Source organism: Dryobates pubescens, chromosome 24 (assembly GCF_014839835.1).
Source record: "Dryobates pubescens isolate bDryPub1 chromosome 24, bDryPub1.pri, whole genome shotgun sequence".
In the NCBI taxonomy this organism is placed as follows: domain Eukaryota; kingdom Metazoa; phylum Chordata; class Aves; order Piciformes; family Picidae; genus Dryobates; species Dryobates pubescens.
The window spans coordinates 4085852-4109182 of NC_071635.1; the positions used below are offsets into that span (position 1 = coordinate 4085852).

Consider the following 23331-nt stretch of genomic DNA (forward strand, 5'->3'; position numbering starts at 1 on the left):
GAGGTTTTAACATTAATAGAAGGCTGTTACAAGACTGCTTTTTGGTTACTGTTTCTATTCACTAAGGACAGCTGCATTGGCCAATGTTACATCTACTTTAGCTGTTTTTTGTATGTCCCCAAGTTAAAAAACAACCACCAGAACATAAAAAACTTGCTTGAAAGAACTGCAGAACAATTCAGTGTGGATGGCATATAGCAACTGCAGGCTTAGAATTCACAAGGCTGTACTTCCAAGTCTTGCAGCTTCCCACAGAATGTTAACAAAACTAAATGCAACTGTTTGATTTCTGAGTGTGAACGTTTCACAGGAGGAGAAAAAATAAATATCTGTCGATAAAGTTCCTCACCATCATCTGAACACTCGAACTGGACTTCCTTTTCTGAATTGACCAGTCAGAGAGAAAGGAAAAGAAGAAAATGTGACTGCTTGGATTTGAAGCATCAATGCATGGAGTACAGTATATTTCTGCTTTGGCTTTTTTCTTTTTTTAAAAGAAAGAACAGCTGAAGCTGTAGGAAAGGATGGAAAAATGCTATGGAGTATATAGGATCTCAATAACAGAAACAACGAAAATAGACTTCCCCAGATGCAAATTTACTCCCTTTGCTCCACATGACCATGCATCAAACAGCAGACACATAGAATGTGCTGACATAGAATGTGCTGAAAACCAAAGTATTAAACTCCAACAAGTGTAATGCAGGCAAAATTTTGGCAACAAATGTTTCCAGTATTATGATCAAATCTGAGATATAGCAGATACCATTGTAGACCTGTAGGAGGAATGATATTTAACAAGGAAAACCTGGTCAGATAAATACATAAAATTTATATATCCCACTATAAAGCCTTTCCACAGGAATGGTAAGGGTAGTTCTGAACGTGTGCTTCTCCATAGAACTAGAGTAGCTACCACTTGGCAGTGAGAAGCATTGGCATTGTCATGCACTCACTTCATTTTCAGTCCCATCATTTTTTTGATAGGAAAAGTGGGCATATGTGGGAGAGCAGGAACAAATACACTATGAATGATTTAGATATACAGTGTTTGGTTAAAAATCAAAGGTTAAGATTAAATAAGAAATTAAAATTTGGGTCAAAGACACACTTCTGAGTAAACACACAGAGCACAGAAGAGTATCTTTTGAATCATACAATGAAAGCTTGAGGCACTTATTTTAGTCTTCAGGAGTCCTCCATGAAAAGAAATACAATAGTTTTCATTGCTCAGTAATTTTTATTTATTTATTTTCTGGCTGGCTTTCAAAGTATTTATCCAGAACATTCGTTTGTGAAGCATCCATCCTCCTGCAGGATCTGCTGACATGAAACCAAGAGCTCTAAATCATGTATGAAAGCTGCCAAAATGTTCCCTTCTTAGCCAGGTCTATTAGTCAGGATGAGCTGATTTGTTGAGAGAGTAAACCCCTCAAGTTCTGCCAAATATAGCAAGTACATCTGGCAGAATACACCTCGTGTGGAGCCAAGCCTACGAGGCAACTTTTGGTCTTTCATGAAATCTAATGCAAGTCAAGGGGACTCATGGAGGCAATAGAGCTACAGATAAACACTGGTACCTAAAAAGCTATCATGCCCACCACCAAACCATTATTTATGAGCTTATCAATTACATGGAGTCATTAATTATGCATCATCCTTCACAAAAATAGGGAGAAAAACAAAAAAGCAACCGTTTGCTATCTTCCACTTATTGTTTTTCAGATATTGATTTAATTTTGTAAGCCTCACCTACCAATTTTAATCACTTCAAATATACAGTTAAGAAGCACCTATGAACAAACTCTACAAAGTAAAGAAATAACAATAATCAATGCTAAAAACTGTCAGGAGTTACAGGTAGGTGGTGACTAAGAGAGCAGATCTGAAGCACGTGTTTAACCTACCTTAACTCCATCCGGCTTTTTCAGTAAACTCTTGGCTGCTGTAAAATGAGACAAACAATTTCAGTGTCAGGGGGTTAACCACTGAGGTCAGGCAGCTGTGCAGCAAATTCCCAGTGCCTCCCAGTGCTGCAAACATGTTTCCAGCTTTTATTCCCATGGTTTATTGCTCCGAGTATAGGAAATACTTAAGCAGCTACAAATACCTGAGATCATCACACATCTCTTTTTCCATTGATTAAAGCTGTAGGTTAACTGTGATTATACAAGGAGAGGTGTCCTTGGGTGGCACAGAGGAAATGGAAGCAGGGGGAGTGTAAGAGGCAGCCTTGGATACGCTGATTTTATTCAACTGCTCTAGCATTGTTGATGTGGGCAGTTTGATATGACTATAAAAAAGTACTGTTCTGATGGCAAGGACCCTGACCAGGGCTTTGTTGAGCCCACTGGTATCTTAGTGATGTTACTAATATGACAGCGACATAAAAATAACCAGTATCAGATCAATGAGGTCCCTGAAGGTACCACACTACTCAATGAAAATAAAGTGGGTTTTCAAAAAGCACCTCTGAGCAATGGTTCTTTGGGGATTTGCCCCCATGACAATCAGTCCCCTTGCATGAAAGGTCAGGGAAGTTGCGAATAAGAAAGGCAAAACAATCTGCTGCCAAAGTGTTGGTTTGGAGTTGTGTTGCCTAGGGTTAATAATCAACAGCTGGCAGGTTTTGCTGCTACTTCTAATGAAGAAAACCTGCTGTTTTCTGAAGCACCCTGCACACTGATTGAATTTCTTCAAAGCACTTGGGACTGCTGGGCAGGATTTCACTTGCATTAACATTATCTGTGTGTTAGGCTTTAAACTGCACCATTTCAAATTGGCATCAAATCACTCCAAACTGGCAAATTTGGAGGGCTAATGTGCAAACAGGCATATCACAGCTCTGAACCTGAAAACACTTACAGCAGGAATACACACTGGGAGACCTACCAAACTCAAACAAACTGCTCACTAAAGCGTAAATGCTTCCTGACTCACAGCTGAAGACCTGAGGAGCAACAAATTACAAAAGCAGTCTGGCACTTTTTTTTATCGTCCATGACCCAGTCCTCCTATCAGAACGTGTATCACAACTGAGATTTTAAAAAGGTGCTGTTGATAGAAGCTGCTTTGCTCAGAAGTCCCTTTCTGCAAGGGAAATGCTGCAGCTAATACTTTGGCACAGTCAAAATCCTGACATGGAGCTTCCATCATTACCACCATCCCTCTCTAAAACAAAAAACTCTAAACAATTGGATGTTGCCAACCTAAGGCTGCTCAAGCACAACAACTAGGGAGCTACTGGGTATGTGAGTTAACCTTCAAGTTAATTTCTGTATTTGTGGCTTATTCTCTGACTACATCTGCATGAAGTGCTCATTCAGCTCTGCTTCGGAGTACAAAAAATATTAGGATCACCTCAGCAACTATACAGAAATAACTCGTGTCCATTATTTTGTCATTTATATTAAAAAACCTGGAAAGTGAAGCCAGGTTAATGTTTATAATTCACTGAATACAGCAGCCCTCCAAGTAGAGTTTATTAATTATGGACATAGACCAACACTACCATTGAAAATCTCCCAAGGGCCACTATTTACAACTAAAATGAACAAACCCAAACGTGCCTGCATTGTGCAAGAGGACGAATGCACGTTTTTGATTTACAGAAATGTGGTAATTAATTCAGAAAAGACATTGTTTGACATGCATTTTCGAGAGAGAATACATCCTGTTGCATTGTGTGCTTACAGGATTTGATGCAATGTGGACTTTGCAATCCCATAAATATTGTAAGCATTGCATTAACTTCTGAAAATTCATTCATGGAAAGCAAAGGGGGAAGCTATTTCTACAACCTAATGCCAAAAAAAGACTCCAAAGTTCTTAGCTTTCAAAGCCTTTTTCATAAATATGGGAAAACATAAATTAATTCTTACATGGTTGCTGTTCATGGAATCCCAAAACATACTTGGCTGGAACAGACCTTCAAGATCATCCAGTCCAACCTTTGACCCAGCATGAAGGGTCAACACTAAACCATGTCCCTAAGTGCCATGTCCACACGCTGCTTGAACACCTCCAGGGATGGTGACTCCACCACTGCCCTGGGCAGACCATTCCAATGCCAGACAACCCTTCCAGTGAAGAAGTATTTCCTAATAGCCAGCCTAAACCTCCCCTGGCACAGCTTGTATCCATCCATTTCCTCTGGTTCTGTCGCTTGCCACCAAGGAGAAGTTGTTCATAGCAAACTAGGTCCTTCTGCTAAATTTGTGCATAAAACTTCTGAGTTCTTTTAATGCTTGACAAATATTACATGTTGTATGTAAACAATTAAATGAAAGCCAATAAAATGAAGGCACTAAAAGCAGTAACTACAAGGGTTGTGTTCACGGCATTGGCAGCGTGTCCTTCGAAATGTGCCTGGAAGGGATTATTATGCAGTATTTCATGTGAAGGACGTGTTCCATTCTCAACTGCCTTCATTGGGTTTTGTTTGGAATGTATTTTTAACAATATTTTGATGCATCTTCCTTTAAGCACAGATACTGCATACAAATCAAGGATTTAAAGAATTTGCAGGAGCAAAGCAATTAGCATATTCTAAATTAAGCCCACGATGAAAGATTTCTTGCCACTACAAGCAATAGCTATAAATAAAATCTAAGGCAGCACTAATAGGGCAGAAAGCAGACTGAAAAGAAATGGTGTTGTGACAACATGTAGAAATAAAAGTGATTTAGGACAAACAGCAATTTTGAAGAGAAAAAAAGATGTTCCTTTCACGTGCTGAGGGTCTTACCTCACAAGAAATATACATTCCACATAAAAGGAAGAAAGAAAAAGGAAAATAAAACACTTTAATAACCACATTGTTATGGACAAATGACCTTCAAAAGCATGATTTGCAATGAAATACAATGAATAAACAACTTGGAAAAACAAAATCTCATCAAGGAAAAATACAGGTCATTATGGTGTAAAACAGAGGTGAGAGGTGACAACAACAAAAGAAAAAGTCCAAAACAAAGCCAAACCCCCTGTCTGCTTTTCATGTCAAAATGCTATTGTAGAATAACTCCAGCTTTTGTTGGTTCATGAAAGATGAAACTGACCCTTACATACACAGTGACAGTTCTGAACAGTGATGAGAAATGATGTATGGTTGATATTTAATAGTAATTCATTTTCACAAGGTACGCAGCCTACAGCTTTCCCATCTTAAAAATGAATTGGCAGATGCTGGCACTTCATTAAGCATTAACCCAATGGAATTCACATTCTGTGGTACAGGTGTGTATTAAAGACAGGAAGGTGACTGAGATAGGAGCTGCATTTCAGCTGAACAAGTTGTTCTTGCCTTTGTCATTATGTAATTTACTTTGGAGATTCAGTGTTTAGTATTGTTCAAACCAAGCCCAAAGCACTATCATGTTTCTGTTTGTAAATCAACTTATGTTACACTCCAACAGTTACATCACGGAGTGGAAAGATCTGATTTTGAAACTGGCCATTCCTTTTCACTATTCACTCCAGCTCTCAAATGGCAAACTGAACAACTCAGCATAGCGTCAACATTTTGGCAATACTGCTCTTGAGGACAGTTCTAACTCTACTGAGAGAGAACTGATTTTAGCTTTTGATATTAAAATTTGGTTTAGTCTAAAGACCTAAATCTCCAGGGATAACACTACAAAATTGTTTCAGAGAGATGAACCATCTCTTCTATCAAGCCAGGCATTAGAAGAGAAGCAAAAGGACTCACTCTACTATGTTTGTTATTCCTTAGCAAAATAATGAAGCATGAATGTGTATTTTATTTCATGGTTTTAGTACAGGATGCAAGAGAATCCGGAAATGACATTGCAGGCATATAAAAATAAGTAAGTTTTTAAGTGTTGTTTTGTGATACTTATGCATGTGGAGCTATACACATAACTTTCCATTTTCCTCCACCAAAATAGACAGCAAAACACTATCTTCTGACAGGTAACACTAAAAAGTAAGAAACTCACATTCTCATGAGTTCAGTCTCTAGATTGTTGTGAGTTGCACATTAACTGTCATCTACAGGAAATTCTACTTGGCTCTAATAGTTTAAATTCTCTTATCTTCTGCAAAAAACCAAAGGTCAACAACTTAAACTATATCATGTTTAGATGCTCCTGAATACCAACGATCATTCTGTACTAATTCAGTCTTAGTCATCGCAGAGATGAAAACATTTAAGACCATATTAATCTGGAGCTCAATGAACATACCTGAGAAATTCCTGGTAGCCAGCATAGTTGTCAGAATGGCCCCCTGTGTACATAGACGTTTTCTCAAATTAGCATCACACTTGTGTCTAACTCTGAATATCAACACCAGGCAACAAAAAGGAAAACACATGCCTAAATCACAGCAATTACTAAATGAACCCTGAAAGAATGGGTTGTCTGGGCATTGCCAGAAGTGCATAAATTGTAATTTAATCTTAATTACACACCTATCAGGAATCCTCACGGTCTCAAACATTTACCAGTTGTGAGTACACAGCACAGACCATGAGTACTCAGAGGCACAGCAGTTACCAGCAAAATACTCAGCTGAATGGGAAGTAGATGATTTGTGATGTGCTAATTTGAAAAATTCACACCTATAAAGGGGAAGTTAAAACAATAACCTTAAGGATTTTCCTGCAATGAAATATTTTGGTGTGTATAAATGCAGGTGATTTTTATTATTTTGAATCTAGCAAAGTTCTGTTATGTTCTACTCACTTTCATGAAAAGTTTAAGATCCTCATGCCAAAAGCTGATCACTTATCAAAGAGGTCATTTAAGCATAATGGTCTAGAAAGCTTTTGCTTCTGAACCATTTGTTTTACACATGACCTTAAGCCAACATTCTTCCATCTTTCCAAAAGTGGCTACTTCTCCCTGCAGAAGTTTTCATTCTTACCTTTAGTTTTCTTCTTGCATTGAATTTCTTCAAGCAATCTACAGTCTCTTGTCTGTGCATCATAGAGGCAACAGTAGAACGTTGCTAAGAGAAGAAGAAAAGAATCATTTAAACACATCTGAGAATTTAAACTAATGCTCTAATTTTGGCAGTGAATGTCTGCACCACAAAGTCAAGGCAAAGGAGTTAATTTCTGCAAAAATCTGACCTCAGGCTGAGACTTCACTTTATGGCATTACTGAGTGCAGCTGTGTAATTATCCTAGGCTCACAGATTCACAGAATGATTTAGGTTGGAGGGGACCTTCAAGATCATCCAGTTTCACCCCCCCTGCCATGCACAGGGACATCTTCCACTAGAGCAGGTTGCTGAGGGCCACATCCAACCTGGCCTTGAACATTCACAATCTCCTTTGGCAACCTGCTCCAGTGTCTCACCACCCTCACTGTAAAGAATTTCTTCCTAATCTCCAGTCTGAACCTGCCCTCCTCAAGCACCAATCCATTCCCTCTTGTCCTATCACTACAAGCACTTGTAAAAAGTCCCTCTCCAACTTTCTTCTAAGCCCTCTTCAGGTACTGGAAAGCCTCCAGTTACACAGCTGCAGGAGTAAGGACAAAAATTATCCTCTGAACACCTTCACTGAAGTAAGCTATAAGCTGAAGTGTTTGCCAAATGATCACGGCAAACCTGTGGCAATTACTTACACAGATCCATGGATGCTTTAGCGCTTCCGATGCTGTGATACGTTTTGCTGGGTTGATGGTAAGCATTTTATTGATAAGGTCTTTTGCTTCAGGGGTCACTGTATCCCATTCTGGAGAGGGAAACTTGAGAACAAAATTAAAGGTTGTGTATGTATTACCTCATACAATCCTTACACAATTTTACCTATTTCTGTAACATTAGCTGCTAGCAGGACTAAGCAGTTTTAAGGAGAAAAAACATTTGCATTAGAAAAGTTTGAATTAATTGGTTTTATAAATGGTGGTTTTCTCCCTTACTATTCTGAACTTTTATTTATTCAGTTTGAATGCACAGCATTTCTGTATTTACAACAGCATGATGCAAACTGAAATTGACAGCAGGAAACAACAATGGCAGACAGAATAACGAATCCCAGTCATCTGAGAGGCAGAAGGTCACACGGCACTCAATACAGTCCTGGTTTCTCTTTTAATAAAGACAAAAGTATTAAGCATTATTATTCAAACTTCTGTTTAGTGTCTTTCAATATAAACTTTAATGCTAACTGTATAGTTATGGGAGGTAAATCTGAATAGTTAGGAATTTAACACCTCTGTCCTCAGCAAAATATTTGCATGTGCACTCTAATGTCTGTTCAAATGCTAATGGAATGAAAAGAACAGACCTCAACCTCGAGGCTTTTCTGTTTCCCACTATTAAAATATTAATTCTTGGGCAGCGTATTATCTAGGCACAGTACATCACAAGTGTGTACCATAATTCAGTCTCTGCATTTCCTCATTTCTTTCCCTCTTGGCTGAAATAGTAATTCCCCACTGTCACCTGGATGACTTGTTACTTGTTCAGAAGGCAGAAGATTTAGAAATCCCTAAGTTTACTTTCACTTAAAGGTCATAGCATAACAACTCCCATTTCAGTTTGTCACTGGTTCATTTGTTACTTGTTCAGTAGGAAGACGACCTAAAAGTCCCGAAGTATTCTCACTAAAAGGCTGTAGCATAACTACTCCCATTTCAGTCATCATCATCTTGGCTGAAGACTGGATTCAAATCAGAGCTTGAAAATTACAAGGTTCCATCTTTTCCTCTTGATCATTCACAAATTAGATCTGAGGACTAACAGCCTTCTGTCTAACATAATATAAATGTATGATGTTGCAAAACTCATTATGCCACCACGTCATCAGCTCTTTCTTACCAACAGCTTGAATACACACAGCTAATGAAACCATTCCTTTTGTAAACCTCTAGAGGAGCCTGTATTTCCCAAAGTGGGCAATACAACAGCACCTAGATGCATATTCAAGAAGCTTAAGCCTTCTTAAAGACAATTTAGAATAATTGATTGGTTGAAGTGATGAACCACTGTGAGGCTCTGGGAATTGAGAGTTCTGAATAGGCTTGTCAGAACAACATAAGATCGTGTGATTTATACAAGGTCTGGACAATGAAAGCTTGGAGCCATGGGGAAATTAGATTTAAACTAGCACAGGATTCTCCCATCCCAACAAGGTTCTGATTTCACTTTTCACTCCAGAAAAATCCTATTAGGAGGTACAAGTGTAACTAACTGAATCTAAAGCATGGTACGTACATCATAAGCACCGGCCTTGATCTGCTGGTAAAGCCTGTGCTGGTCTTCATCCCAGAAAGGAGGATATCCCACCAGGAGGATATACAGAATGACACCTGGAGGAAAATTAAGGAACAAACCACAGAAATTCATTTCACACCTGACAACCATGTAAAACAAATGCCTCAATAGGATTACCCTAGTGATAAACAATACTGCCTACTGGTGCTGGAGAAAAGAGTCAATGCTGGGCTCACAAGAGAACCTCCCATGCAATAATGAGCATCAGACATCATCAGATCAGGAACACTGAAAATGTTCTAGTTAGCTGGAGATGTAATTTTTAATGATCATGGGTGTTCTAGGAAAATGCTTCTTTTACCTGTTTTTAGCATGGCTTGTACTGGTGTCTATGTTAAAACTGTCTTTTAATTAATTTCATGCAAAGAAAAATGTTTTTAATACTTTGGGAATGTTGTGTAAGCATAGCCAAGAATGCCATAGCAACAGACCTCCACAAATAATTTGAAAGCCAGTAAGCTGGTACAGTAACAAAAAAAATCTGATGACCTCTTCTAAAAGTGAATATTGCAATCTATTAAATATTTATTTTCTGATGCAGAATAGAATGGATTCTAGACATCATCTCCCCCCAAAATACTTCATAGTGGACAGAAGGCTGTCTTTCAGAATAATTTCTTACCACATGCCCACATATCCACAGGCTTTCCATAAGGATCTTTTCGTAACACCTCTGGAGAAAGGTATCCTGGAGTACCAGCAAAGCCTGCAAAAGGCAAGGCAACTGTTCTCAAAAGCTGTTCAGTTCGTGATTCTCATCTCAGCCCACAGAACGTTCTTGCCCAAACCACTGACCACTAACTGCTTCATTTTGAACTTGTCTTTTTATGGCAGATCACCTGCAAGTAACAATAAAGAGGATGCTTATGCAGACCTGGCACATCCCTTTGTCCCACCATGTTTGGTAGAGTGCAGAGGACAGCAAAAAGCCAGCTGGTTGTCCGTCTACACCTGCACTCCAGATTTAACACTGGTGTCAAATATCTGGTGACAGCGCAACAAGGGAAGGTTTACAGAAAGATTACAAGATAGCTGATGGAATTTCTCTCATGACTACTACAATACTATGAGTTGTAGCAAGACACCCAGTAGTGAGGGGCAAATCATTTGGCTAAGGGTCAAGCTCAAGAAAGTTAGGAGAGTAGAGAGAATGTGGGAAACTTTATCTGAGTGATCCCTTCGGAGATACTAATTGGAAGACAGAAAATTCAGACCATGCATGCCAAAGACTATAATTGAGGACTTTTTAAATCATTAGCCTAGTTCAGTCTACTTAAAATAGACCCTAACTATAAAAATTAAGACTCTAAACATGACTTGCATGGGATTTCTGTGAGTCCATCAACTGTCAGTTGTGAGGACTGTTACCATACACTGAGCACTTCCACTAGCATTTATGATAAATTAGTTAACAAAAGAGAGGGATAACTAAGCTACAGTATTGCAACTCCAAGGAGCATTTAAGGAGCTCTATTCAGTCTTACAGAAGGGCAGATTTCTGAGTAAACAACAAGCAGGGCTGGAGCTAAGAAAAGCTTATGTATGGAGAGAGCTCTCACTTGGAAGGAAAAAAAAAAGGAAAGTAAAACCACTGCTCACATTTTTCACACAGAATTGGAAACCCAATTCAGCCAATGCCAGGTGGTGGCAAAGCAAACATTAAGAAATGTTCAGGATTAGCTTTCAGAAGAGCACAACTGCCTAATACTTAGTATGAAGACCACCAACCTAGGACTCATCCTTCCTATAGTCTTTGCTGTTCATATTGCACACAGCTACTTCTAATCTTTCCACTGCAAAACTCATTTCTGTGAAGTCATTTCAGTTCTGGAAACCTCCTTATAAAAGCTTATAAAAAGCATCTCTGAAGTAATCTAGCCTTTAAAATTTATATGTTTTTCATTCTTTATTCATTACCAGCAGTGCTGCTTCCTCTTAGGAGAAATGCAAAATGCAGGTACAAATGCAGACTCTTCTTAGGATACCATAAGTGATAAAACCTTAATGACCAATGATGTTCTGTACCATTTCAGTCTGTCCTTTCAAGCCTCTTTGCCTAAAATAAACCACAGAATGGTTTGGGTTGGAAAGGACCTCCAAAGCTCATCTAGTCCAACCCCCCCTGCAGTCAGCAGGGACATCCTCCACTAGATCAGACTGCTCAGCGCCTTGTCAAATCTCACCTTGAATATCTCCTGGGATGGGGCCTCAACCCCCTCCCTGGGCAACATCATCCAGTGTTCCACCACTCTCATGGTACAGAACTTGTTCCTAACATTCAGTCCAACTCTTCTTCTCTCTCTCCCTGGAGCCTTCTCTTCTCCAGGCTGAACAACCCCAGCTCCCTCATCCTGTCCTCATAGCAGAGGTATTCCAGCCCCCTGATCATTTTTGTGGCCCTCCTCTGGACCTGCTGCATCAGGTCCAATTCCTTCCTGTGTTGAGAGCTCCAGAGCTGGACACAGCATTTCAGGTGAGGTCTCATCAGACCAGAGGGGCAGAATCACCTCTCTCCATCTGCTGGCCATGTTTCTTTTCATGCAGCCTAGGCTGCCATTTGCCTCCTGGGCTGCAAGACTGAAATAAATCTGCCTCAAATTTTGCCTAAAATAAATGCTTATTAACTCCTGAAAAATGAGAATTTGGTGGCTTCCCTGAAGGAACACATGTCATTTCTGAGATACCACACTGGATTCTACAACACTCATAGAGAGATGGCAATGATGTATGAAGGGTTCAGCTACAGAAACAGGCAGCCTTTGCCCTGTGCCTGGCAATCACTTTAGAGTGGCAGGAGGAAATGAAGGAACACATTCTGTATTTTCCGGGACCACAGCTGAAGTATTTTCATGAAAAATAAGCTTGGTTTTTGTGGTCTCCTGATATGAGAGCTATGAACTGTTAAGGAATACTATCATACAGGAAACACATCTAATGCTCTTTCAATGCTATGTTCTGAGTAGCTTTAAATAGAGGCGCTTCCCATCTCTTTTTGGCTGTAGTGCTCGAGTATTTGTGTTCATTTCGAAGGGGAGGTAAAGTTGTCTTGGCTTTTAAACACTTACCATAGGTCCATAAACACTACTATGCATCACTTGAAAAAAACCCCCTTAAAGCATGTATCACAGAATGGTTTGAGTTGGAAGGGACCTTAAAGATCATCCAGTTCCAATGCCACTGCCATGGGCAGGGACATCTTCCACTAGCCCAGGCTGCTTGAGGCCTCATCCAACCTGGCCATGAACACCTCCAGGGAGGGGGCATCCACAACCTCCCTGGGCAACCTGCTCCAGTGTCTCACCATCCTCACTGTAAAAATGTCTTCCTAATCTCCAGTCTAAACCTCCCATTCTCAAGCATCAATCCATTCCCTCTCATCCTATCACTACAAGCCCTTGTAAGAAGTCCCTCCTCAGCTTTCTTGTAGGCCCCCTTTGGGCACTGGAAGGCTGAAGGCTAACTTTATCTCTTGATGAAGACACTGAATGGGCTTAAGCAGAAATAACTGGCATGGTTTTAGTCCATAGATGTTTAAAGTAGCAAACACAGAAGAGCACAGTCATGATTTTGGTGAAGCATCAAAACCATACTGCAATTTCAAATTTATTTATCAAGTAATTCTGTGCCTGGTCAGAGGGCTCTCAATACAAGGGTGTACTTTTCAGAAAAATATTGCTAATACCAGTAATTCCTTTAGCTAAAACAACTCCCAAAGCTGGAAACAGTGTCTGTACAGGGTCTAGAAAAGCCTGAATCATCTTGTACTCTTATCATTGTGTGATTTAAGTAGCCAGAGACCCAAGATGAGTGCCATGCTTTGCAGAGTTCAGTGGTGCATGGCTACAGGAGATAGCACATTACTCAGCATAAATAGCTTACAGCCTCCAAACCTCTCATGCTGAGATTACATATATGCTTAACTTCAGAAGCGGTGAGTCAGACCTGGATTGAAGAGTAACTATAATCCCACAACCTACACTTGAATTAATGCAGAGGGATGGACCTTAAACACAGCAGAAGAGATTACTGCTCTAAGACCTCCCTATGCTTTCATCACATCACTGCTAGACTTTACAGCCTTTTCAGCACCACTGATGCAAGGATTCCAAAACAAAATGGCAGAATAAACCATGTTAATTGAAACAGTTTAAGTTGTACATCTTTGCTAAAATACCTCCCATGAACAACAATTCAAATGACTAGTCTCCTGAGAAGATATGGAAAAGGTGGCAGCAAGGGGCAAGAGAAAGCAGCTGAGAATAAGCATATGGCAGCAGCCTTCTCCTGCACAGCTGGATCTGGAAAGCTAACTGTACAGAACCTGAATGTAATGCAACTAGCAAACTAATCCAGGGAAGCTACTCAAATGACTCAAAAGGTGCATATTTTAGTCCTAGCTGAAGGGCTAGACTTAATCTAAAATGGACTAACTGCAGCCAGCAGTTAACAGCAATTCTGCCACCTACTCCAGCTTGGGGCAATGAGTCACCTATCTAGGTGAGTCGGTGGAGCCCATGTGTGACACTTCCCCTGCTAGCAGGGTGGGGTGTTCCAGCTCAGCCCTGGAATGCTTTCTATGAACAGGCAAGGAACAGGTTTGTTTTGACAAACCAGGAAAGCATTCTGTTGTCTCCAAACACACAGCGTTCCAGCCAGTTTCCTGCTGAGGCAGAGCCATGGTTTGAGCAGAAAGCAATCATCCCACCAGAGGACTACACCCAAAAAACCCAACAACAACAACAACAACAAAAAAAACCCATACTGATGCAGAGCTATAATTAGAAGCAGAGCCATGAGTCACTAAGTGCTGCAGAATCCAGTGGAAAGCAGAAAAATCTTCTGGAAGGAAGCAAGTTAAAGTTCTTTTGAGCACATCAGAGTTCATGTTTTGCTTTGTTAAAGTGGATGATGTTAAAAAAGATGAGGGAAGGCACTCAGACCATTACTGAAAGGTTCTGCAGAGGAAGCTCCAGAGAGGGTACAGAACCCACTTGTCTTATTGAATGCCACAAAGGAAAGATGACCTACATTAGACTTTCTGTTTTGCTGCCAGGCTACCTCTTCCTTACACACACACTTTGAAGACATTCTGTTCAATTTCCTCTCTACCAAGTTCATCCTGGCAGCCCTCCTGATGCTATGAGTCTAAACCAAGTACTTCACAAAAAATAAATTACCAAAACCTGAAGTGCAGGATTTTACTGCAGCCTCCAGTGCATCACCTGCAGGTACACAGACGTATCGTCCAGAGAAAACAACCCCGAAGTTAAGTTCATTCTGCTGATTTTTATCTTGAGATGCTTCCTGTTTCCCTGATGCTTTTGTCATTGTAACAAATCACTTGTGTTTTGTATTCCTTTTGTACTGGTCTGTTTGTTAATGTGCAAAAGCAATCTCCTCTGTCTTTGGTAGATTACTGAAATCCATTTATACAAAGGCTGGGATTTAAAACAACAGGCTAGCTTATAAAGCTACCAACATATGTCCAATGCCTGTGCACCCACATTGAGTTAGATCCTACATTTCAGATACTCCACCTCTCAACCCACTTCCTGTGCAAAATCCTTTGTGTTTATATTCTAAGTTCACAATTTCTTCAGTTTTTAACTGCACTTTCTAGCTGCTCTGTGTGAGAATAGGCAGCTGTATTATTTTCCTCCTGGGATTTACAGCAAATTTTGGCCCATGTTTCACATCTGTTCAGAGTGGGTAGTATGTGACATTAACACATCACATTTCATAGTACTATCATAGTATCAGTCAGGGCTGGTAGGGACCACAAGGATCATCTAGTTCCAACCCCCCTGCCATGGGCAGGGACACCCCACACTACTAGATCAGGATGGCCAGAGCCTCATTCAGCCTGGGCTCAAACACCTCCAGGGATGGGGCCTCAACCACCTCCCTGGACAACCCACTTGTACATGTCCAAAAAAGCCACCAGTATTAAATCTCTCACACCATTTTCCTCTGGGCATCTGTCAAGTGTGACAAGCAATCTGCAACTAGCCTTTTTATTTTTTTTAATTAACAACAAAGGAATAGTTGAATGGCACTGGAGAGAAGTGCATAATATTTAATGTGCTATCCCCTATCCTCATACCCTGGATATGTAAGACACAGTGTTTGCAAGCTGTGGATAGAAAGCCCTTCTCAAGACTATTCTGCAAGGTTCCAGATGCTTTTAACCACCTTTTACCTTGTTCACAATGATCTACTACATGAGTTCCTTATATATTAATTGTACATTTTGCAATATAAGCAGCTGGGACAAGTAAGTTGTACTGCCACACACACATCTGGGTACAGAAGACTGTTTACAGTCTCAAGTAGTCACCGCCCCCCCCCCCCCCCCCCCCCCCCCCTTTTAAAATGTTTGGTCTAGTCACACTCCAAAGTGCTTCAGAATAAAATGTTCTGCTATTTTCAACTGATAAAGAACTACTCAGATAGAATGTTTTGACAACTGGGCAGGTACACTCAGCACTATTAACCTACAGCCTCACTCCTCAGTCACCCAAGCACCTAACTGGAAACCACCCATCTCCCTTCCAGGCTCTATATGTTTGCTTCCTGCAGATATGCAGCGGAAAGTGGGGGAGTAGGTGCTTGTGTGCAACTAAGTTAAACTTAGAAGCTGACAAAAGCTAGGACAAGCCAGTAACAAAGAAACTGAAGTTTCAGGGACTAGAAATGTCAATGGCACTTCAGACTACATGCAAAAGGGACACTTGTAAGGCTTTATGTACTAGAAGCATGAATTAAAACCCCTCTCTGTCAGCTCTTCTTCACATCAGCACTGCTGTGCTGGCAAAATCCCCAGTATGAACACAGTTGTGGCAGCAGAAGAGACCTTTGCTAATTCATTTGGTAAGGTGATTTATCTTTGCTAGTGAAAAAGGAGGCTGAGGCAGAGCCATTTGTCTAAATGAGTTCTGAGATCTCGAAATACAGAATACAGAATTAATCAGGGCGGAAAAGACCTTTGAGATCATCGAGTCCAACCTATCACCCAACAGCATCTCATCACAGGAACCAAAATGAAGCCACTGGTCACTCTTGAAGTGCTGGGGATTTTTTTGCTTGGGTTTTTTTGTCATTGGATGGTAGGGTTTGTTGGTTGTGGTTTGTTTTTTTAATTTGGTTGTTTCTGATTGTGTTTTTTGGTTTGTTTAGGTTTTTTTTGATTGATGGGTTTGGTTTATTTATATATATATATATATATATTTAATAAGGTGTGGTGCCAAGATCTGTTTAATTCAGTGAGAATCACAGGTAACATTCCTTCTGGAGAAAAAGGCCTGAAGCACAGTCAGCTGTGGAGACTGAAACTATGAACAAAATCCCCCTTAAAGCTACAAGCCAAGGTAGTCACACAGCTGCCTGTGCCAGGCTGGGGTGAGAGCTGGCCGGTTTGGGAGGCTTAACAGCTACGCTGAGTAAATGGTGAGAAGAAAAAATATTTACTTACCAAACCAAGCCTGTTGTTCTCCTTGGACTTCTATAGCCAATCCAAAGTCCGCCAGTTTTACTGCTGCTCCCTTGGATTTGCTAGCTAAAAGTAAGTTCTCAGGCTTTATTCAGAGAGAGAAAAAAATGGAGATGAAAAGGTAAATAAAGACATTTTAGACAGGTTTGTACTTTTTTTTTTTTTAAATGTTAAGGTAGTCTGAAAAAGAGAAAAATACTTAAGAGAAACAAGAAAGAAAATATCCATGTGTGTTCTCAATTAAACTGCAAAAATTGCACTTTCCATTCCCTACTAGGAAGAACCACCATGCCTGTAAACAGCCTTGATGATCCCATGACAGCAAGCCTACGGACAGTGTGCAGATCTGCTAGAGGAGGAGGTTGGCCACAATGGTCATACGGAACTGTGACACCTCTTTGCATGACAGGACAGGGAGTCCTGTGAGCTCACTACTGGAAAACTGCTGCAGACCCCACCCCCCACAAAAAAACCCAACTTGTATTCTTTGATTATTAGCCTAACACACAGTTTGCAGGATCGAGTATCTAGAACTGTCAAACACAAATATGTTTTGCATGACAGCTTAACAATGACAGGCATTACTGTATTTGTGTTTAGAGGGCAGGTGTGTTTGCAGTGCAAATCTTTCAGCAAAAGCAGCATGCCCACATTTGTGCTTGCAGAGAACCTATCACAAATAATGTAAGCTTGCAAAAGTTCTCATTTTGCTGGTTTTTAGGATGTGTTGGTCACCTCTGAAATCAAATGCTCCAGTACACTCACAGAATCAGAAGTAAAGGATTTGAAGGTAACAATGATGTTCAATCTACTGTTCATGACGGATCCTTTTACCTTCATTTAGCAAATTCTCCAAAGTTTATTCTTTGAACCTTTAAAAAGACCTCAATGTACAAAACAGTACAAAACTCAGCATATTATTTCAGAGAACTGTGACCTCTGCAGTATTTTGTGGCCATTTCTTGCTTTTCTATCTCCATTCTTTTTAAAGCAGGTTTTTACATAACAACAAGCCCTCACTTTCAAGGGTATTGCTGGGGCACTTCCAGAAGCAACTTTTCTAGTGATATATCATTGTATCCAGTCTGGCACTGAGGACCCAATGCTGCAAACTCTTCAGTGTGCATTTCATTTTAATCCCAGCAACAATCATAGAGGCTTTCAGGGGACTATTTAGGTGATTACAGTTAAGCACATGCAGGTACTGAGCTTGGAAACAATTAAGATCATAAGCTTCTTTCAGCAAAGGCTATCTTTAATACATCTGTCAAGTATCCAGCAAAACATGCTTGAGCCTAATTAAGACCTCAACTGCTGTGATACTTCTATTAATTAACACCACTGGCCTTGATCAATTCTTTAGTCTAAAGGTGTTCTTTCCCCTCTCACCAAACTATAAAGCAATGCTTTCTCAGCAGCATACAAACCCCATTCTCTCACTCATCCTTTTCCTACTCTGTCACAGAAAAGACAGCATTAAAAACCCCTCATCAACAGTTACTTGATGAATCTTCTGTTTCCACATTTTAAAAACGGAGTTTAAGGTCTCTCAGAATAAAACATCATCTTTATAGTCACTTAAATTACCAGTAACCACTTCAACTACATTACATCAAGCACTGGCTGAATACTGAGGACTCTTCACATTCACCAACACTGCTTTAAGCAATGTCACACTGTCATTTAACTACACCAATTTCAACATCCAGTCGCAGAGCTCCTGAAGGTTTCCTGTGGGATTGAGAGGTTCACAGTAATGACTTCCTGGAATGCACTTCTTACATAAACCTCTTACAGCAACGGATGATCCTATTTGGTTGTGACCTTCGGCAAGCCAAAAGCAGCACAAGGCCTCACCCTCCTGGTAGGAACGCAAGCACTAACCTACCAAGCACAAACCATTCAAAACCAGCAAGTTGGTGTTTACTGCTGCTGGGTTTCCACAGATTTGCTGTTGTGGTATTTGGGTTTTTCCCCTTGGGATTTTTTTTCTTTTTCAAATTCCAGTGTGTGTCTTGTCTTTGCTCTGCAGGACCTCCACTGCCATCGGTGAGTGTGTTCCACTGGACATTGAAACATTTCCTGACCCAGCCCTGTGCCAAAGACAACAGCCTTTTGGGCAGTGCTGTGTGGCACTGTGTGCTCAAACACCAAGCAGCTGTCACTGCAGGGTGATGACAGGCACACTGAGTAATCATCTTGCATTAACTCAGAATGACTGCAATTACCTGGAAAACATTAACAGCCTAGTGTGGGCCACTCAGGACTCCTGCTCTAGACTCAATAGTGTCACCTTGTGTTGCCAGTAGACTAGCTGCAGCCAAGCATGGAGAATGGCAGTTAACTACTACAATTACCTACAGCTAAATTAATGTGATTTGTACCTCAGTTTTCCAAAGGTCTTTGAGTTCTTAGAGACTGAGTACTCATGCCTCAGTGTATTTTTCCTTGAATGTAACCAGAGCATCTGCTTTTGGGAAGGAATACAAGAGGGTAGTAATCATGGGGTTGCAGAAAAGGAGCAATGTTGCTGCCTGTCAAGAACTGGGATTCCTACATGGAAATTCACCTTTACTATTCATTAAAGACAGACTGCCACTAACCAGATAATCTGTTCTGGATCTAGGATCCACCACCATTCTGATTTATGCCACAGATTACTAGCAGAATAGCTACAAGCCCTTCGACAGGTCATAAGAGACTGCAAAAGCTCCTCTCTGCTTGCTACTGGATTAAGCTAAAATGAAAGTTCAATACAATTAAGTTGTCCAAAATCTCTTCTCATTGCTCTCCCTACCCTCAAACATGGCATTAAATTGTGGTCTGAATTATCAGGGGAAAAAAAAAGCATTGAGTTTTGTTGCTAAAGGATCTGTGTCAGGCCATAACTGTGTTCTATGTGTCTTGCAGTTCTTGTCCTGGACAGTGGCATCTTCTTTTTGGTAGAGAGGGTTCTGCCTGGATTTCACCAGTTCTTTCATTTCACTCCTTGTTTTTTTTTCCCTTCTGCCACAAAGTAGTAACTGAAGCAGGATGGTACCTTACAGCTTGGCAGGATCATTTTTTCTCACACCATTTTCCCAATTCACCTGGGATTTGCCAGAATAAGAAGTCCACAGATGGTTTGGAGCAGGGAACAGCTGGATTTAATGTACTTCTTAAAAAAAAGTTGTTCTGTGTGACCATGAAAAGTCCTAGAAAGCGCTGTGTGTTCTGTCAGCCTGTATGGCTTACGGTCCTTCCTTAACTCTTGCTCATGCTAGCCCTGAGGACAGGAATTGCTGGAGCAGCTGGACAAAACATCCTTTGATTTAAACCTGTCCCATGTTTTCTGGCTGTCATGCAAGATTTATGGATTGGACAGAGAGACTCGTCAGTCTCCTGGTGGACAACCGTGACACAGGAAAATCCAGAAGCACGAAATGGGGAGAGAATTTTGCCCATGTGGCTTTGAAATCCATCACGCTCTCAGCTTTCCGAGCATGATCCTTTACATTCCTACAGGACAACCACAGAGACTTTATAAATTCAGTGACTGTAACAGTTGTTTATTTGGGAGCAAAGCATGGCAAGAAAGATGACGGCATTCTGATTCCAATGTTATTACTAATGATAACCACCAGAAACCTCCTGTCCTGGGAGGAAATTCCTGTTCCCCGTAACTCATTCAGAAAGGAAAACAAAAGACAAAGAAGCTGTGCCAGAAGGCACTGGTGTGTTCCACTGCCTCTGTAAGGGATCTGGCATTTCGGATAGTGCACTTCCATTTGCTTCCAAAGTAAACAATCTTCTGCTTCAGGATCTTGAAGCCCAAGTGCCCAAATTAAGTCCTCTCACTTATTCACAAGGCTAGTTTCCTACCAGCTTGGAGACAGACTTGTCTCTCTGAGCTTCCCAGTAAAAGGAAATTATCTTTACTTGTTTCTGTCCACATCAACAGACTTTCATTGCAGAGAGCACTTCTGCAGCAGCCATCTCCAGCTATGGGGATACGTAGGTGGTTAAGAAAGACAGTTACAACAGTTTTCATTCTGAAGCTTCTATCCCAATGCTAATGACTGTCTGGAAGGAACTCAGCTCCTCAGGTGAGAACACTGCACGAAGTCTTGCTCTAAAGATGTTCTGTAGCCCAGTCATCATCTGGAGGAAAGAGAGGTCTTTGTGCCAGCAGTCTGGCAGCAGCTGGCCTCTCATCACTGAAGTGTGACATGCAAATGCTGGTGTGCTTTCCAGAAGCACTCTGTGATGAGAGACGGTAAGTTCCCCCCTCGCCCTACCCCAAAAGCTCTGGATGACACAGAGGAAGATTGTGTATTTGACAAATACACCAACGGCTTGAAAAGCAACCCGTTTTCCTTGGTGCTGCCAGTGCATGCCAGCGACCTCTGAGGGTGCCAGCAGACCCTGCTGTCCTCACAGCTCCAAGCTGGCCAGCCAGCTAACTAGCAAGCCCTTAGCAGATGTTCTCCAGCGAATGCCAGCGGTTCGTTCTTACACACAAGTAAAGCGAAGGGAAAAAATTAAAAGGCAAAAAACCAGAAGGAATCCCATGGCCAGCTGCAGTGCTGAGGGCTCTGTCTGCCACGGCGCGCTGCTCTCCCGGAGGGCTCGGGAGCGGCAGCAGCAGCTCACACTCACCTTGAGGTCGCGATGGACAACGCCCATCTGATGACAGTGGAGCACAGCCTCCAGGATCTGCTGAATGCAATGACTGCATGCAAACACCAGGGGCGCGGGTTAGTGCCGAGCGTGCACCCGCTGCCCGCAACCGAGCGTCGGGGCCGGCGGGAGCAGCGGTGGCGGGGCCGGGGCAGGGCGGGCGCCGCGCTCCCCGCTCCGCCCCGCTCCGCGCAGCCCCGCGCCGTTCAGAGCACGACGGTCTCAGGCACCGGCCGCGGTGAGCAAGGGGCCAGCCTCGGAGACGTGCTTCGGGGTGACGGCTGGTTTGGGGGTTAATTCAGGCGGGAGTTATTTGGTTTTAATTTTTGGTTGGGTGGAATTCTTTTGTTTTCATTTTGATGTTTTTTTTTCTTTTTTGGTTGGTTGGTTTGGGTTTTGCTTTTTTTTTTCCTTTTTTTTTTTTCCCCTTGTTTTCCCCCGTTTTGTTGTTTTGGGTTTTTGTTGTTGTTTTTAAAATTTATTTTGGCTTTTTTGGTTAGTAGATTTTTGGGTGTTGGTTGGTTTTTAGTGGTTGATTTGTTCATTTTTAATTAAAAAAAAAAAAACACTCGGGGAAAGCGTCCAAATTTTGCCAATAATTCACTGAGAAGATCATATAAAATATTTGGCAACCCCTGTACTTTTTTCTCTTTTCCTTACACAGCTCAGTCAGCCACTGTAGTGGCTGCTGAGGGCACAAACCCAGCCCACTCCCAGCGAGGTGTTTCAGGTACAGGCTTAACTGCTGGCAGCCCAAGAGCTGGCAGCGAGCATCACTTGCCTGAGGGTTCGTCATACTCTAATGTAGCAGAGTGCGACTGGTTGTTCTGCTACTGCAACCCCAGCTCTCAAGACAGAAGAGGTTTACATCTGCAAGCTGACATACATCACAGCCAAAGTTCACCTCCATGTGCGTACACAGCGAGACATGGACAGCCTGAATGGGGCACCAGACACGTTGGACAGCATGGGACAAATCCAGCGCCTTGGAAGGAGACAGTTTGTTTGGCAACCATTCCCCCTTTTGCCATGATGTATATTAGGCCTGTAGACTTGCAAACTGGAAAGAGGCATCATGCACTATTTGTTCCTCTAGTTGTTTTGAGGGTGAGTAGGATAGGCAAGGGAACATCGCAGCCAACCCACCCTCGGCCCCTACCCAGCAGAAAAAAACCCCAAAAACTCTTATATCCAATTGATGGGCACCAGATACTGACCTTCAGGTCTCTGTGAACTATGCCATTTAGATGACAATGATTAACACTTTCTAGAATCTGCTGTATACAATGACTGCAAAGATACAAGGGCAGAATGGAAGGGAGAACATTTTAAAGGCACATAATAACATTAAATACAAAATAAAATAAAACTTAAAAGAAAAAAAAAAAAAAAGGATAAGGAACAAAAACAGTTTTACACCTCCTGACAAGTCTTGATTGCACATTGAACTGGAACAAAACAATGTTAAATAATGGAGATATTTCCACCTCTAACGCTTCCAAAAAAACAAAGCAAAACTAAAAAAATAACAAACCCAAACTGGGAGGAGGGGAGGAAAACAAAAAAGACATTTGACATGGCACATGAGACACTTAGGAGAGAATCGTTCGACTGCCTTTCATTCAGCAGTATGGAAGCTTTGCCCAGTTTCCAAAAACTGCTAGGGGAAAAATAAAGCGGAGGCAATAAAACAATCGGTGATAGGTTTTGGTGTCTTTAAATTCTTTACAGTGAAGTTAATGTTGTAACAAGTGCTGAAACAAGAAAATGCTCAGGAATGAAATGACACAGGAAACAAACAAAAATAGTCAAAAGCTAAAGAAAAGCAAAACATTTCTCATTTTGAATCTAATGGTTTCTTTAAAACTGTTAGTAGAATAAAGCCAAGTAATTCAAAAGGGTGGCATGCATTTTCACTGAAAATACCATCAAGC

General features: G+C 41.3%; 1 protein-coding gene across 33 annotated transcripts in view; it reads right to left on the reverse strand.

Moving 5' to 3' along the window:
• Positions 1–23331, reverse strand: part of CAMK2D (calcium/calmodulin dependent protein kinase II delta) — a 128542-nt gene that overhangs the window by 24925 nt on the left and 80286 nt on the right. For 10 of the 33 annotated variants that reach the window (XM_054172591.1, XM_054172600.1, XM_054172594.1 and 7 more), the window contains 9 exons: positions 22615–22687; positions 16721–16823; positions 9872–9955; positions 9190–9284; positions 7596–7718; positions 6889–6972; positions 6207–6249; positions 1908–1945; positions 350–382 (listed from right to left, as the gene is read on the reverse strand). In XM_054172591.1, the coding sequence (XP_054028566.1) occupies positions 350–382; positions 1908–1945; positions 6207–6249; positions 6889–6972; positions 7596–7718; positions 9190–9284; positions 9872–9955; positions 16721–16823; positions 22615–22687 (676 nt within the window). Of the gene's footprint in view, positions 1–349; positions 383–1907; positions 1946–6206; positions 6250–6888; positions 6973–7595; positions 7719–9189; positions 9285–9871; positions 9956–16720; positions 16824–21376; positions 21450–22614; positions 22688–23331 lie in introns of all 33 variants that reach the window. The other 23 variants (XM_054172605.1, XM_054172597.1, XM_054172593.1 and 20 more) reach the window with 7 other exon arrangements.